Source organism: Suricata suricatta, chromosome 2, assembly GCF_006229205.1.
Source record: "Suricata suricatta isolate VVHF042 chromosome 2, meerkat_22Aug2017_6uvM2_HiC, whole genome shotgun sequence".
NCBI classification, from domain to species: domain Eukaryota; kingdom Metazoa; phylum Chordata; class Mammalia; order Carnivora; family Herpestidae; genus Suricata; species Suricata suricatta.
The window spans coordinates 44,065,554-44,081,501 of record NC_043701.1 but is presented as its reverse complement, the minus strand read 5'-3'; the positions used below and the strand labels follow the sequence as shown (position 1 = coordinate 44,081,501).

The window sequence follows — 15,948 nt, the reverse complement described above, 5'->3', positions numbered from 1 at the left end:
CTTCACTATAGTATACTTCCATTTCTCCCTTCCCAGCTTTTTATGCTACTGTTGACATACATTTCATTTGTATATGTTACATATCAAACAATGTCTTTAAGAGATTGAAATGATATGAAAAAAATCTTGTGTATTTATCCATCTAGTTATCATTTTTTGTGTGCCTCATTCTTTTGTGTAGGTTCATATTTGTAACTGATGTAGTTATCCTATAGCCTCTCATTAACCTTTCTTGTATTATGGGTCTACTGGTGATGAATTCTTTCAGCTTTAAAATTTTTTTTTACATATATTTATTTTTAGAGACAGAGAGAGACAGAGAGTAAACAGGGCAGAGAGAGAAAGAGACACAGAATCAGAAATAGGCTCCAGGCTCTGAGCTAGCAGTCAGCACAGAGGCCGACATGGGGCTTGAACCCACGAACCACGAGATCATGACCTGAGCCAAAGTCAGATGCTCAACCAACTGAGCCACCCAGGTGCCCCTCTTTCAGTTTTTATACCTGAAAAATATTTTTTCTGGATTTAGAATTCTTAGTTGAATTCTTTTTTTTTCTGTCAGCATGTTAAAGATGTTACTCCACTGTCTTCTCATTTGCATTGTTTCTGATAAGAAATCTACAGTAATCTTACCTTTGTTCAATAGTATATGAGTTTTTTATTCCTTTAGCTGTTTTTTTAAAATTTTATCTTCATTACTGCTTTTGATAATTTAATTATTACATGGTTTGCTGTAATTTTCTTCATATATTTTTGTGCTTGGCTTTACCAAGCTTTCTGAGTCTGTGAATTTATAGTTTTCATCATCTGGCAAAAATTTGGCCATTACTTCAACAAATATTTTTCTTTCCTCCTTTCTCTCTTCTTTATGTTAGGGACTCCAGTTACACATATATTAGGCTGTTGCAGATGTCCTACAATTTACTGATGCTGTTTACAATTTTTTTATTGTTTCATTTTTGGATAGTTTTTCACTAGTCTTTTCTTCTGCAACATCCAATCTCATGCACTGTATTTATTACTAATCTCATCCAATATTATTTGGGCAATACCATCCAGTGTGTTTTCCACATCATACATTGTAGTGTTCATCTCTAGAAGTTTGATTTTGCCTTCTTTATTATCTCCCATGTCTCTATTCAACTTCCAAACATATGGGCTACAGTTATAAGAACTGCTTTAATGTTCTTGTCTGTTATTCTAATTTGTTTCAGTTCTGGATTGATTCCCATTGTCCCACCTTCCCCTCATATTTTCTTGCTTCTTTGCACGTCTAATAATTTTTTATTTGGTATTAGACATTGTGGATTTTACTTTATGGGATACTATATATTTTTATATTCATATATATATCCACAAACTTTACTCTGGGTTGCAGTTATTTGAAAGTACTGATCCTTTTATGTCTTGTTTTCAAGATTTGTTAGGTGAGACCAAAGCGGCATTTAACCTACTGCTAATTACTCCCCAATCAATACAACAAGACAATTAGAAGTATTCTACCCAAGTTCCTTTAAGTTATGAGGTATTCAAGGCTGACGAGTGGGAATAGGCACTCCTCCTGCATTATATGAAGTATGAACATCAGGACCATTCCCTTTAATCCTGAGGTTGAATGCTTCTTTCCTGATCTCAGGTAGCTTCCTATCTGTATGTGTCCATCGGTACCTTGATGTACACTCTTTAGATCTCTGGAGCTCTATATCTCTACAGCTCTCTCCTACCTGGTGCTTTATCTTGTTAACTTTAGCCACCATGGCTCTCCCTGGATCCTTTATTCAACTTTTCAACTCAAGGAGTCCATCACATCTGCCTGGGTTCCCCCTCCTTATGCTACCTTATGGAACAATCATAGAGCTTATTTCTTTTATTTCCTGTTTCTTGGAGATCACTGTCCTTCATTTCTTGATGTCCAGTATCTTGAAAACTATTCTTCCATGGAAGTTGTCTTTTTTATTTTTATTATTTCAGGTGAAAGGGCAAATCTAATTCTTATTCCTTTTTGACAGAAGCAGAGGTCCACAGTCTTTTGTCCACCCTTCTCACTCTACACAATTGATTTTTATATTTCACAAACGTCTTTAAACATTCCAACTCCTAGAACATTTAGTGAAGGAGAAATTCCTGCTGAGCTCCCTCTCTGGGACTTGGCAAATAACCCTGTAAGGCCTAATTATAATCAGTCATTTGAGAGACACAAAGAGTCGCTATCGCTTATATCTCTGTTAATGTAATCAGATAAAGTTAAGGGCAAGTTCATATTTCTGGGCAACTATAAAAAATTATGGCAGGTCCAAGAGACTATGCTGTTTCAAACATGACTAAAAACACACTGAAAATAATTCATTTGTTGGCATCCTACTCTTCCAGTGACTGAAAGTTCAGGCCCTAAGAGAATCTTGGCTCAGAGGCCCAGATCTTTTTATGTTAGTACATTTCTCCCTAAGAGTAAACAAGGTATTTTCAAAGAACATTCATTCTTTGAAGTCAGTCTGAAAATTAGTGCTGCAGGATACTAAATAGTACTTCAGTAGCCTGACAGAGATAATGTACAATTGCAATGTGTTCACTATGCCAGGATGTAATTTACTCTTTCAGCACACACCCCTTCCTTCTGTGTGTGTCTCAGCTCAAAGGAGTCTGGGAATAATCAACTGTGGTCCAGTTTTCATCAGGTTTCTTTCTGAATGCATACAATGTTGAAACTTCAAACCACAGTGGGTCTGATCATACTGGGCACTGAATTGTGCTTGGATACTTCTCAACAAATAGAGCTGGTCACCACCGGTTCCCAGAGGTTATATTAGGAGTAGAGGCATTAAAAATAGTTAAATTGACTCCCTCTGGTCATCAGATGCAATAGGATCTATTAAAAAAATGTTCAAAATGTATCTGATTGTTACTAGATAGCTTTTGAAAGTCAATGTACCCACTGATTCATATATCATTTAAAAAAATTTCTCAAGTAGAGAGTTTTGATGACCAAAGGGGAAGAGATAAATGAGACCAATTAATTTCTTTTCCATTCATGCCACCAAGAAGAGCTTTAGTCCTGGTAAAGATTTTTGGCTAAGATAGCACAAGTAACTAAAACTCAATGATCTATGTTCTTATGATACCAAAGCAGTGATAATGACTTATGTCAGGCAGGCGCATCAAAGAAATTAAAATATAAAGTTGTTCATGTCTAAGTTTGTACATAAACTTGTTAGTATATGGACACACCAGACTCCATATGAAGCAGTGGGAAGTTAGAGTTATGGAGGTAAAGGGGGGTAGATATCAGAAAATGTCTTGTCTTTACTGACTGCACCCTGTTCACTGCCCGAAAGGCTCAAGAATCCCATTCATTAAACAATCAAGTTTTACATTTATTTGTTCAATAGAACATAGTATCTATTCACTTGTTCCCATACCCTCCTTTTAAAAAAGCTGTTTAATTATTTTAAATACTTGGGGACAATTCAGTTATAAAGGGCACAGATAAAATAAAAGGGCTTAATGAAGGTAATAAAATTTAATTCACAATGCCTGCATGACAACGTCATAGCAGATATTTTAGCTCAATATAAAAATATAACAAGACTTTATGCTAAAAATTTGGGACTTAGTTTATTCTGTACTTTTATGCTGTAGGAGTTCATATGGGCTAGTCAGTGGATGTGGGATGGGCCTGATGTCCAGGTGCTGGGTTTGCATCTAACACCATTCTCCTCTGTTGTACATGTTCTGGCTTGTGTTACCTTAACTTGGGTTTAGTGATATCTGGCAACAAACCTTACAAATTAACAGGGTCTGACTAAGAGACAGTCATTTTGAATTCTGTTTTGTCTCCGTGTAATTCATGTCTTAGTCACAATCATTCAAGGAGAGTATCCTTATTAGGTACATGGTTCCATTTGCATAAACAATTTGGTGAAAAATTGCACATGGGTGCTCCCTAGGTATTATGTGATAAGATACCTGGTGTGAATTATTTGAATGAGCTTAAAAGAAGAGGCCTGAGAACTGATTTCACACATATGAGTAAAGAAAGCCTGTCACAGTGACTTAGAGACAAAAGCTAGAGAGGTTCCTTCCTTTTTAATAGATGTGTGAGGAGTTGTGTTCAAATTTCCTCTTACTTTTCAATCTGTATACTCAGTATTTGTTCTTCAATGACGTTCAAAGCAAACTACCAAAGAACAGATTAGCATCCAGTACAGGGAAGTGTGATTCCAAGAGAATCTGGGATTCTAACAAAAACCATGTACATGTATGAAGGACTCACGAGGAATAAGCCCATGTCACAAGTGAAATAGGGGATTTCTATAAAAGGCAAGAAGAGTTTTCTCAGTAGGACAGTACAAAGTCTGAAGGATAATATAATCTAACTTTCAGGTTTTGGAAAGAGTAGAATGCTCTTTGTGAAAAGTAAAAGCAACGTTCATGGAGCACATCACAAGGTGGGTCCATTCTACCTTGTTTGATTGGGATTGCCATCTAAAACTTGCCTGTAAGACCTATTCGTGCTGACCAAACTTCATCCTACACTCTTCAATAGGTGGGTTTCCCAACATAGTGATAACACTGAACAGATAGCTGTTTTTATTGAAACTAATAATTCCTCATTAAAAGAAAAATATGAAAACTGAAAACATGGAATATTTCCATTTATGCTAGACAATTCACAAAGACTTGTATTCCATTCTAATCATCAAGTCCACAGTCACCTTTAAAGTTAAAATGAAAAAATGAGAAGTGATAAAGAGAGTATAGAATGTATTTGTGATGGAGAAAGAATGGTGGAGAGGAAGAGATACAACAATCATCTGTAAATTATCGAAAAAGGATAGACTACTCTTTAAATGTAGTGAAGTATTTTTTAGGGTATAATATAAGAATATATTAACAACCATGATTTCAATTTTAGGTGTAATTCTAACAAAATTGCATTAAATTGCACATTTTATGGAAAAGTAGAATGGAAATTATGCTCTTACCATCTGTTTTCTTTGAATCATTTCCGACATTGGATTGATCCTTCCTGTCTGTCTTATTTTTACCATCTTTCAAGTCACCTGAAAGTAATAAACATGACAAACAGTATATAGCTAAAAGGGTAGTTATAAATATCCTTAAACTTGTCAAGGTAAAAAAAGAGGAAAAAGAAGTGCATAATTTTAGTCATGAGGGGGTACATGTCTGAATGTCAATATCTTTTATAACCACATATTAGGCCTTAAAAATTAGATTATGATACAGAAATTAAGACAAAGTTCCTGCTAAACAATATTGTGCTTAATCCAATTATGTTTATTTTCCAAGAAAGGCAGTTCAGCATTATTATTAGGCTATGGAGTGAAGAAAAACTTAAGTCAAAGGTAAGTTATACCAATTAGTAGCTATTTAACTTCTATATGCTTCAGTTTCCTCATCTACAAAATGGGGAAAATAGTAGCTACTTTATCAACATAATATAAGGACAAATGTAGGTAAGGTATTGAATAAATCATCTTGCACATGATTCAATGACACTTCTTACTATAAAACAGAGCTATAAATGGAATTCTAAGTAATAAGCTTATTGAAAGGTAATTTGTAAATGTTAAAAAAAACACTTTGCAAACAAATGTAGAATAAACATGTGTCAAAAACTTAGTCAATTCATTTATGAAGGAACCGGAGAGATAGTGAGGATGGTGCCAGAGGGCATTTACAAAAACGGGTATGTATAGGAACTTTAGAGAACTGGTAAAATAAGATGGCTGTGTTGAAACCAAAACTGGTTATGTCCTACAATCAAATCATAACCTTTGGGGGGTTAACCCCTCTAACAGTCAAAAATCTGCTAGTTAGCCTATAACTTCACAGCACCTCGGCTTGAGTCAAACAGCAAATGACAAAGATAAACATAGTCATATTCTCCCAAACCACGGCTCATGGGCCAATCTGGAAATAAAATTTTTTTGAAACGGTCGTTTATATATTGCTGCTTTCATGCTATAGTGGTAGGAGCTGCACAGTTGCAACAGAGACACATAAAACCAGGAATGGTCACCAGCTGGGCCTACACAGAAAAGGTCTGCTGACCCCTGTCTATGAAAATTAACTAATCCCTGGGCATGTATATTCAACAGTATGCCTGGGTGATATTGAAAGACAGCCTTGTTCTTTCCCCCAGCCTTGTTCCCAGCTTTTAGAAATTTATCTTACAGTCTTACTGGTGCCATCTTTCTTTTGCAGCCTGCATGAAACCCAGAATACATTACAACGAAAATACTGGTACCTATGGAAGCAAAAAGACCCTAAAAATAATTGCAACCAGGAAGGAATGAGCAGCGTCCTATCTTTTGTTGCTCTCTTTGTGCCAGGCAGTGTGCTAAATGCTTTGCATGCATCATTTCGTTCATATAAATTCTTATAACAACCCCATTATGAAGGTACTACTATTGAAAGTGGATAAACTCTTCAAAGATTAATCCACTAAAGGATCAATCTGAAGAATAACAAACTCATCAAATGATTAAAGATATTTTCCAAGTTTGAGTTTTCTAAATTCCCTGCAGCCACTCTGTCATACACTGGTGGGTTCAGCTTTGTTGAACACCCTGCACTGTGTGCCTGCCAGTGTTTCACACACCACCCTGGCCCCTCCTCTGCCCATAACTTTGCATGTGTGTCTCCTTCCAGCAGCAAAACTGCTTCTGTTGGCTACCATGGATTTGGTTTAAGCCATTTGGCTATTAGTTTTTGTATAAATGGCCAATTGATCTTTCTACAAAGTGATTTTGTTTCAACCAACTTGTGAAGAATTGACACAAAACTCATATTATCATTTCCACTTAATGGCTCTGGAATCTGGGGCATAGATAAAATAATTTATCACGGTCTAGATGAGTCTGATTCTAGAGGCTAAGCTCTCAGCTTATATAACTTGCAACTTCCCTATGAAGCTTAAGGTTTTGATTTCAGGCTTCTGTTCACTGTTGCCATTTCTAAATGCCTTGGTCTACAGATTTATAAAGAAATGATTACCTAAGGATAACTCAAAATCATTTTGCATTGTGATATATTCAACAATGTAAGTATTTTCAATGGAATTCAACAAATTCTAAGTTAAGTTGGGAGTCAATAAATTCCCCAAGTTTCCTCTTAATTCTGAATGGGATGAACTGGCTAAAGGGATTGAGGAAAAAAGGAGTCAACTCCAGCCACAGTGTAAGCAGAAGGAGTTCAAGTGGAGGAAATGGTCATCACCCTTTACCGCCATTAATGGCCAAATAGAGGGTTCCTTTGGAGATCCCATGAAATAGTTCAAATACTGGTTTCTTCCTGTGTCAAGGATGCCAGAGATAGAGTCAAGGATTTTAAGCCTTGTGGTCAAACTAATTCCCTGCAAAAAAAATGATCTTCCTTACCCAAATGAGCCTTCACATCCCTAATGCACAATTCTTTATGCCTTCAGGGTTTCCCTGGACTGGAGATTTAGGTACAGCTGCAGCAAGACCAGGATGTCTTCCAGAAGTCAGCAGGAGAGGTTCAATTTGCTGGAGTCTAGCCAGCAGCCTGTGGCAGCCTCCCTCTTCCTCAGTCAGGGTGGGGAGGCTGATAGAGGAAGTAACCTGATGGAGACCAAAGCTTAGGGGATCTCACAGTTGCTGAAGAGGACCATACTTCCAGAACCCCACTTAACCAATATCCTTCAGTTCTATCCTGGAAGTATCTTGGGCAACCACAAAGAAGGGTGCTGGGAAAGTGACACATGTTTGTTTGATGATGTTCCTTGAACATAATCCATTAGGTAATTTCCCATGGGTTGTATATGGAGTAATGGCTGATGTGAGCTGTTATTCAATAAACAGGGGAAACAAAAGAGCCTTTCTGTGCAGTTATAAATCATTTTAATTAGGCTGCTGTAACACAGTCTCAAACCACCATTAGCCTTTCTTATTATTGCTCAAAATTGACTTCTTTTCCAATCTCTTATTTAATACTTAATTTTTAAGGGAAATGGTAGACTAGTGATTACTTTGGGAAATAAACACAAGTCTACAATCAACCCAGCCTTGTTGAAAATTTGGGTTCCTGTTTGTTTCTTTTAGGATCTTCCTCTTATGGTCTTCAAAATAAATTACTGCCTCTTCTTCACTCTCTGGGTATTTGTTTATACCCATCTCATAAAGTTTATAACTGTTTCTATGACTGGCATGTTTATATTCATTGGTTTCTCTCCCTGACCAGACCAAGGATTGGCAAACTATGGCCCGTGGGTCAAACATGGCCTCAGTACCTGGTCTTACATGGCCCACAAACTAAGAATAGGCTTTATATTATGAAATGTTGAAGAAAGGAAAGAATATTTAATGATGTTTGAAAATTATATACAATTGAAACTTGAATTTTCATAAATAAAGTTTTATTGGAACATAGCCATGTTCCTTTGTTTTTCTGTTAACTGTGGCTGTCTGCACTACAACAGGAGTGTTAAGCGGTTGTAACAGGGACTGCATGGTTCCCAAAGCCTACAGTATTTACTATCTAGTCCTTTAGGGAAAAAGTGCACCAATCCCTGGAATAAACAGATCATAAGCTTCCTGTGGATCTCCACTGAGCCTCAATATTTCTCCAATTTCCTATTCTCCCCAGTAGCACCAAAACTTTCAAATAGTAGGGACATGCTGATAATGAAATATAAAATTTGGACTTGGACCTGAATTTGACTTGAAGTCTCTATTTAGTGGTTGCTTGACCTTAAGAAAGTGATGTAACCTCTCTGAATTTAAGTTTCCTTATCTGTAAAATGGGAATGAGATCTACCTCACAGAGTTGTTAGCATTTTTAAATGATTTACTGTAGATAAAATCTCATGTACAATCTCTGGCAGATATTAAGTATTCGATAAATGTTAGAGATATTACAATGATTATGTTTATTAAGGGAAAGACATTTTCTAAAAGAAAAAAAAAACAGGGAAGAAATATATCTTGCCTCTGTCAGGAGCCCTTACCTTCTCCTCCTTTGGGAAGAAGAGACTCATCTAGAAGTAGGAGTTTGAGGATGCAAAGCTCAGCCCAGCCACCCATTTCTCTAGTTCCCAACTCCCTTTGGGAGTGTGTTTTCCACAAAACACACACTTTTTCACTCACTCCGGAGCAGCCTGCTGGGGTGCTAGGATGCTGGGGTGGTGGTGAGGTAGAGAGGTCCTAGAGCCGCCTGCTCTGCCAGTGTCTGGTTAGCTAAGCTCAGCTCAGGGCAGATGTATGACGTGGCCCATGTGCTCCGCAGACCAAGTCCACAGTTTCCAATTCAATTCTAATTGCACTAGAGTTAATATTTTGATCCCTGACTTGTTGATTCTGGTAACTCTCTCTTAGTTGGTTCTGACCTCAGGAGGGGGATGAGAAGCTTGTCTTTTGCACTGCCCTCTAAAACTCCAACACGTATATCATGAATTTCGAAAGCTGAACATATTTCCTGGAACATGATGCACTTGAATACAAAACAAATGAGCTATGAGCAGTCTCTAAACCAGGCTGCTGATGGTCTGGACAAGTGGATGAAGACCTTCTCTACCTCCTACAGCGGCCATGAGGTTACCTGAGGGAATTTCCATAGAGTTCTTGGAACATGGTATGAGCTATTATCATTATCATATGTATAAAAATACTGTTTTCTGGTTCTACATGTTATATATGTTCATTATTGGAATAACTGGAGAGCTTTGTGCGAAGCACCTTCTATATATTTCTTGTTTACTCAGGTTATGCAGCATACATAATAGCTACAGCGTAGCCCTATGAAGCAGGTAAGAGAATAAATGCATAAAAAGAAGACTTAAAACAGCATCTGATGTAGGGGCACCTGGATGTCTTAGTCAGTTAAGTGTCTGACTTTGGCTCAGGTCATGATCCCGTGGTTCATGGGCTCAAGCCCCATGTCGGCTCTGTGCTGACAGCTCAGAACCTAGAGCCTGCTTCAGATTCTATGTCTCTCTTTCTTTGCCCCTCCCCTGCTTGTGCACATGTACTTTCTCTCTCTGTCTCTCTCTCTTTCTCTCTCTCTCTCTCTCTCTCTCAAAAATAAATAAACATTAAAAAAAACCCAAACAGCATCTGGTGTATAGTCAATAAATGCTAGTTTGTTCTATTGTTGTCATTGTTTTGCTCTTCTTTGACGTTTCTTCATTCCACAATCCCCAGATGCAACAAAGCTAATGTCTCGTTTTGTGACATGATCCTTGAGCATTTTATCAGCCATGCTACCACTGTTACTAGCTCAGAATCATTTCTGAGGATGTTCATATCCCCTGTGAGATTGGGGACTTCCTGTGGCTTTTCCATTTCTAAATTCTCAGTGCCAAGCACAGTGCTTAGCACATAATTATTAACCAATAGATACTGGTTGCCTTATATATTAAGAAATCATCAACAGTAAGCACAAGGCAGTGACCAGATCATCCTGGTGCTTTTCTGGTTTTACAACCTAAAGCTCTGCATGCCAGAAAACCCCTCAGTCCCTCACACGGTGGTCGCCTAATGTATATACTTACTCACTTACAGATATTTAGACACATACTATAGGAACAGACCCTAGAGAGGCCTGAGCCCCAGCCCTGCCTACTAAAGGGATAGTACATATGGAAGACTGACTTTCCAGTCCACCCATTTGGGCAATAAGCCCTCAGGAATGTGCTGGGACTGCTTATAGGTATTCCCCCAGTGGACAGGCAGGCCCTGGCCTGAGTCTCTAGAACAGCTGGGAAAGGCCTGAAAGGTATAAATCTCCCAGAGAATGGCTCAAGCAAGCCTCTGGCTGCTTTTGATGGGATCCTAATGGGGCCCAGAGCTTAGGGAGGTGTGATCAGGGCAGCTGGAAGACCACTGAGGCCCAGTTCTGAGAGCTGTCCTCATACGTGTGGTTCTTTGCCCGGGTCCATTCCTCAGGTCATTAGCACCGTGAAAAGAGCCTTTCACCAGTGAAACTGTACTCACCATTCTGCTGTTTTTCTCCTGAGGACTTCTCAGCTTTGGAATTTTTCCCACGAGGGCTGTCACTTTTGTTAGTGCGAGTTCCATTGACTTGATTCTTAGCCTCCCCAGATGTCTTTTTCTCGGCTTTGCCAGCCGTGCCTTCTTCAGCCTGGCTTTTGGCTTCCATTTCCTTTTGCTTCTCCTCTGCAGCCAGGCGAGCTTTTTCCTCTGCTTCCTTCTTGGCCTTCTCCTCTGCACCCATGGCAAGTTAGGAAAGGCACGGAAAAAAAGAGGTCACACTATTAGGAAAATTGCCTCTTTGAACAAAACCAAGCATTTGCACTGAGTGTTTGGGGTATATTTTTGGTTAATTCACATCAGATTAGTGTGTATATTCAGGAAATCATAAAATTGGCTCAGGGTGATGTCATTTCTGAAATCAGTGGGTTAGGAGAAGGGGTAGGGAGAAAGTAATAACAATAATAAAGATAATGATAATTAATAAATGAAGATTATGACTGGCATTTTCAGTATTATCATCAATGACTTCTCTTGACTGTGTCCTCTGTGCCAGATATTATGCTAAGTGCTTTTCTTCCTTTAAATTTTTTTTAACATTTTTTTTAGAGAGAGAGAGAGAGAGAGAGACAGAGTGTGAGCGGGGGAGGGGCAGAGATTGGGGGGGGACACAGAATCCGAAGCAGGCTCTGAGCTGTCAGACTGATGCAGGGCTCAAACCCATGAACCATGAGATCATGACCTGAACCAAAGTTGGACACTTAACTGACTGAGTCACCCAGGCACTCTGTGCTAAGTGCTTTTCAAGGAATACTTCCTACATTCTCAAAACACCTATAGGCAGTAGTTACTATTACTGAAACCATGTTTTATGGAAGTGAATTCAAGGCTCAGGGATATTACAAAATGCTCCTGCGGCCACTGTAAAAATTAGAATTTCACGTAGACCTATTTAGGGTCTGGAGTTTAAACATAAACAACTGATTACAAAACAGAAAGATATGAAAAATAATTGCCACTAGAATAATACAGTTTTAGGCCACTGTTTGTGAATTCAAAAGTAGGAAAGGGATAATTAGGCCTTAAAAAAAACATAGTCTTCAAACTGTCCACAAGGTTAGATGTGGCCTTTAGTTTGGCCAGGTCCCCTGGTCTCTATCTTCCCCTTTGATGAGAGGATGTCAGCCTTATTTCCAATTCTGTTTACTATGAAAGGGTCTGGTTACGTGTTTCATCAAGAACATAGCATAATTGCATATGGTCAAGTATTCATGAAAAGACTGGTTGGCTCATTCAACTAATATTTATTGAGTAACTATAGTGTCAAGCACCATTTTAGGCACTGAGAATGTAGCAGCAGGCAAGAATTATGGAATAGAAAAGATCATAATTAAGTAAACAAGTCACTAATATCATTTCAGGTGGTGAAAAGGGTTTTACAAAAACGGTAAAGCAAAGTAGTATGATGGGACATAATAAACATAAGGGGGGGAGGTGACATTGGATCAGGAGGTACAGAAAGTGCTATTTGACCAAATTTTTAATGATGAATGGCTGGCCATGCAATAATTAGGGGAAACAGCATACGAGGCAGAGGAAATTAAAAATGTCAAGGGCATGAGGTAGGAGCGTACGTAGAATGTTCAAGGAATATTGAGTTAGTCAGTGTGGCTAACACAAATTTAGAAGAGGTTAAGGTTAGTGACAGAGGATGTGGTCAAATGACCGAGGACGTGCAGAGTTGAAATCATGCAGGGCCTTGGAGGCGATGAAGCGGCGCTGGGTGGTAGGAAGTAACACACACCTAACGGAGACCGAACACCCCTTGGGGTAGAGGCTCATCCCGGTTAGCATTCCGTTGACTCAAAAGTCCTTCCAGATTGTGCCATCCATTATTGAAAACATTATTTCATTTTTGTAGATCTACACGAGTTAAAAATATCCCACACCTCATTACTATCAGGGGTCCTCTTGATTTCCCGTGGTTAGTGCTGGTCCTGAAAAAGCTAGCTTTCACAGGCAGCAAGTTTGTTTTTAATATAATGGACACCAGCATGTTTGTTTCCTCCCGTTTTAGCTGGTTAAGAGCACAAAGCCCAAATCTGATCCAGGTTCACATGTCCATGGAGCTTCACCACATTGAATTTTGTGGATGTCTATGATTTCTTGCTTAATCTGGCTTTTCCTGCCCCTACATTTGCTTGGCTCAAATGTCCTCCTTAATATATTATGAAGTTTTCATTAATCTTTTCATTGATTCATCTATCCGCCTATCTAACTCAATGCCCTGGTCTCACCCCACACAAATTAAAGCATATTCTGGAGGGAGAGGGGGCAAGAATAGGATAGGGCATGCCAGGAATAGGGTATTTTAAATGCTCTCCAGATGATTCAAACATGCAATAAGGATTGATGAGCACTGATTTAAATTTTAAATGTTTGCCATTCACTATTTTCTGACATTCTACTTCCCAAGAGGATGCCTTTAAACTTTACAATGAAAAGGCAAGGAAACATTTCTTTACAAAATAACATAATTATGTGCATGTAGAGTATGATGTCTTCTGACTTCTATAGAAAGTTACAACTAAAGAGTGAGAGGATACCCTTGCAGAAAATGGTGAAATGTCATTCTCAGTGGACTACAGGGTCACAGTAGGCTCCCAGAATGTTCACCCAGACTTCCTCTCACCCTCCCACAGTGCCCAAGAGACAGAAGTCAAATGTCAGCTCCATCCCCCTGAATTCCCAGCATCTGACACATAGAAGATGCTCATGTGGTATTTTTAAACTAACTACACAATGGGTGTGATTCACTCTATCTGCCAATGAACCTGACTTTTATACATTCCATCATCTGTAATCGAGACCTGTGTAAAATACAGAAAGCATACAAACTCTAAAGTCCTATCTTGAAAGAATTAGCCATTTGACAAATGTTGGTTTCCTTAACCACTAATATGTGTGAATAAAAAAGATGGCTGTACTTACTATACAGAGAGGAAAAGTGACGGGGAGGAAATTCATTCATGTTCAGGTAGCAGGTTAAATAATTTATGGTCCCCTCACAGAATCCCCACTGAATCTGTGGCAAACTTTCCACAGTCAAAATATCCACAAGTTAAAAGTAACTGATAAAAGCTGAAGGTGTTAAATTCTGGTTTGCTCCAGAAGAGCATAAAATATTTGAGCAAGAAAAATTTATTTGACAACTGAGTCAGGACAATTTTCTATGGAAATCTAGCAAGAAAAAATAAAAATTGGGAGAAGGTACATTTCAGAAACAAATCTGGTTTTGCTCAACTACAGCTGACAGTGGCCAATTAATCAATGGTGGCTCTTATGCCATCACAGTCAGATTCCAGGTAAGCCTGCTCTACTACGTGACTCCTGTGGCAATCGTGTTCCAGCTCATTGCTCTACCCTACTCTATCTCTCCATGATTCTGTGAAATAATTGAAATTAGTGTGATCAGCCACCAGCACCCAGTGATACTATTCAAAACAGGTAGACAAAAACAAGCAAACCTGTAAATAAGAAAAAAATCAGCAGATGGTATGTTTGTGCACTGTAAACAGATTCTCGTATATTTTCAGATATACAAGATATATAAACTTTTCCTATGAAGAGAAAAAGTAGGCTAGTGCATAGTTAATTTGCACTGTAAGTTTCCAGTGATAATACATATAGAATTAACTTGTCAAGTCTTAGATTTAGCATCTATGGCACTTTACGGCTCTAGACTAGTAGGAAGCAAATGTCATGGTTCAAATGCATTTCTTTTGCTTTCCATTTCAGACTATCTTTGGTGATTTGACTCATTATGAAAATGGCCCAAACGAGCAGCTAATGAGAAAAGGTAGAGCAAAGCAGAGCAGGGTCCTCATGACCCACAAAGTTCACTCCTCCTGCGAGCTGCTTCTCTCCCACACCGCATGTCTATGCATTCTGGGAGAACTATATTGATTTCATTTCACTTCCCCTTCTGGAATAATGGTTTGTAGTCTCTTGGTTAAAAATGGTGTTGGACTAGTTATCCCTTGGCATAATTTTCTGAATGGCCTACTTAAACTACCTACAGAGAGAGAGAAAGAAAAGGAGAGAAACTAACTGAAAAAACAAACGACCAAAATACTACATGAATTTTGAATAGTTAACTCTTACTTAACATACAAAAACAACAGAAAAATATTTCCAGCTATCTAAGAACTCAGAAGGTGTTCACACAGGATCTTTCAAAAAAACTGAACCCAAAAACTGCTCCATATGTTTGCATTCATTGGTCTAACAGGAGAACAGGAGAAACCTAATGGAGGACCAGGGGGAGGGGAAGGGGGAAAGAGAGTTGGGGAGGGAGAGGGATGCAAAACCTGAGAGACTATTGAATACTGAAAAGGAACCCTAGGGTTGAAGGGGGAAGGAGAGGGGGAAAAGGGGTGGCGGTAATGGAGGAGGGCACTTGTGGGGAAGAGCACTGGGTGTTATATGGAAAACAATTTGACAATAAACTATTAAAAAAAAAAGTGCTCCAACTGATAGAAGAATTCAATCAATATTAGAAACTCAAGAAATATATTAATGATGTGCAATAAATTAGTAAATCTTAGTGTTCAATGAAAATAATTGTTGTTAGAATACATATAAAAATTGATGCAACTATTACAAATAATATTAAAGGTTAAGTTAATTATAAAATAACAATTTACTTATAATCACCTAGATTAAAAATCTCATGGTATCTCAACAAAAACTGAGTGATTATGGAGGAAATAAGTAAAAATTCAGTAAATCGGCATTTGCAAAGGAGTGTCATTATATAAAGTTTCTTAATTTAATTTTTTAAAATTGTTTATTAATTTTTGAGAGAGAGTGCAAGTGGGGCAGGGACAGAGAGAGACACACACACAGAATCTGAAGCAGGTTTCAGGCTCTGAGCTGTCAGCACAGATTCCGATGTGGGGCTTGAACCCACAAACCA

General features: G+C 38.3%; 1 protein-coding gene across 5 annotated transcripts in view; it reads right to left on the bottom strand.

Moving 5' to 3' along the window:
• The window catches only part of PDE1C (phosphodiesterase 1C), a 509,313-nt gene that overhangs the window by 44,611 nt on the left and 448,754 nt on the right, over positions 1-15,948 (bottom strand). For all 5 annotated transcript variants that reach the window (XM_029925461.1, XM_029925470.1, XM_029925493.1 and 2 more), the window contains 2 exons: positions 10,974-11,204; positions 4,983-5,060 (listed from right to left, as the gene is read on the bottom strand). In XM_029925461.1, coding sequence (XP_029781321.1) covers positions 4,983-5,060; positions 10,974-11,204 — 309 coding nt within the window. The remainder of the gene's footprint in view (positions 1-4,982; positions 5,061-10,973; positions 11,205-15,948) is intronic.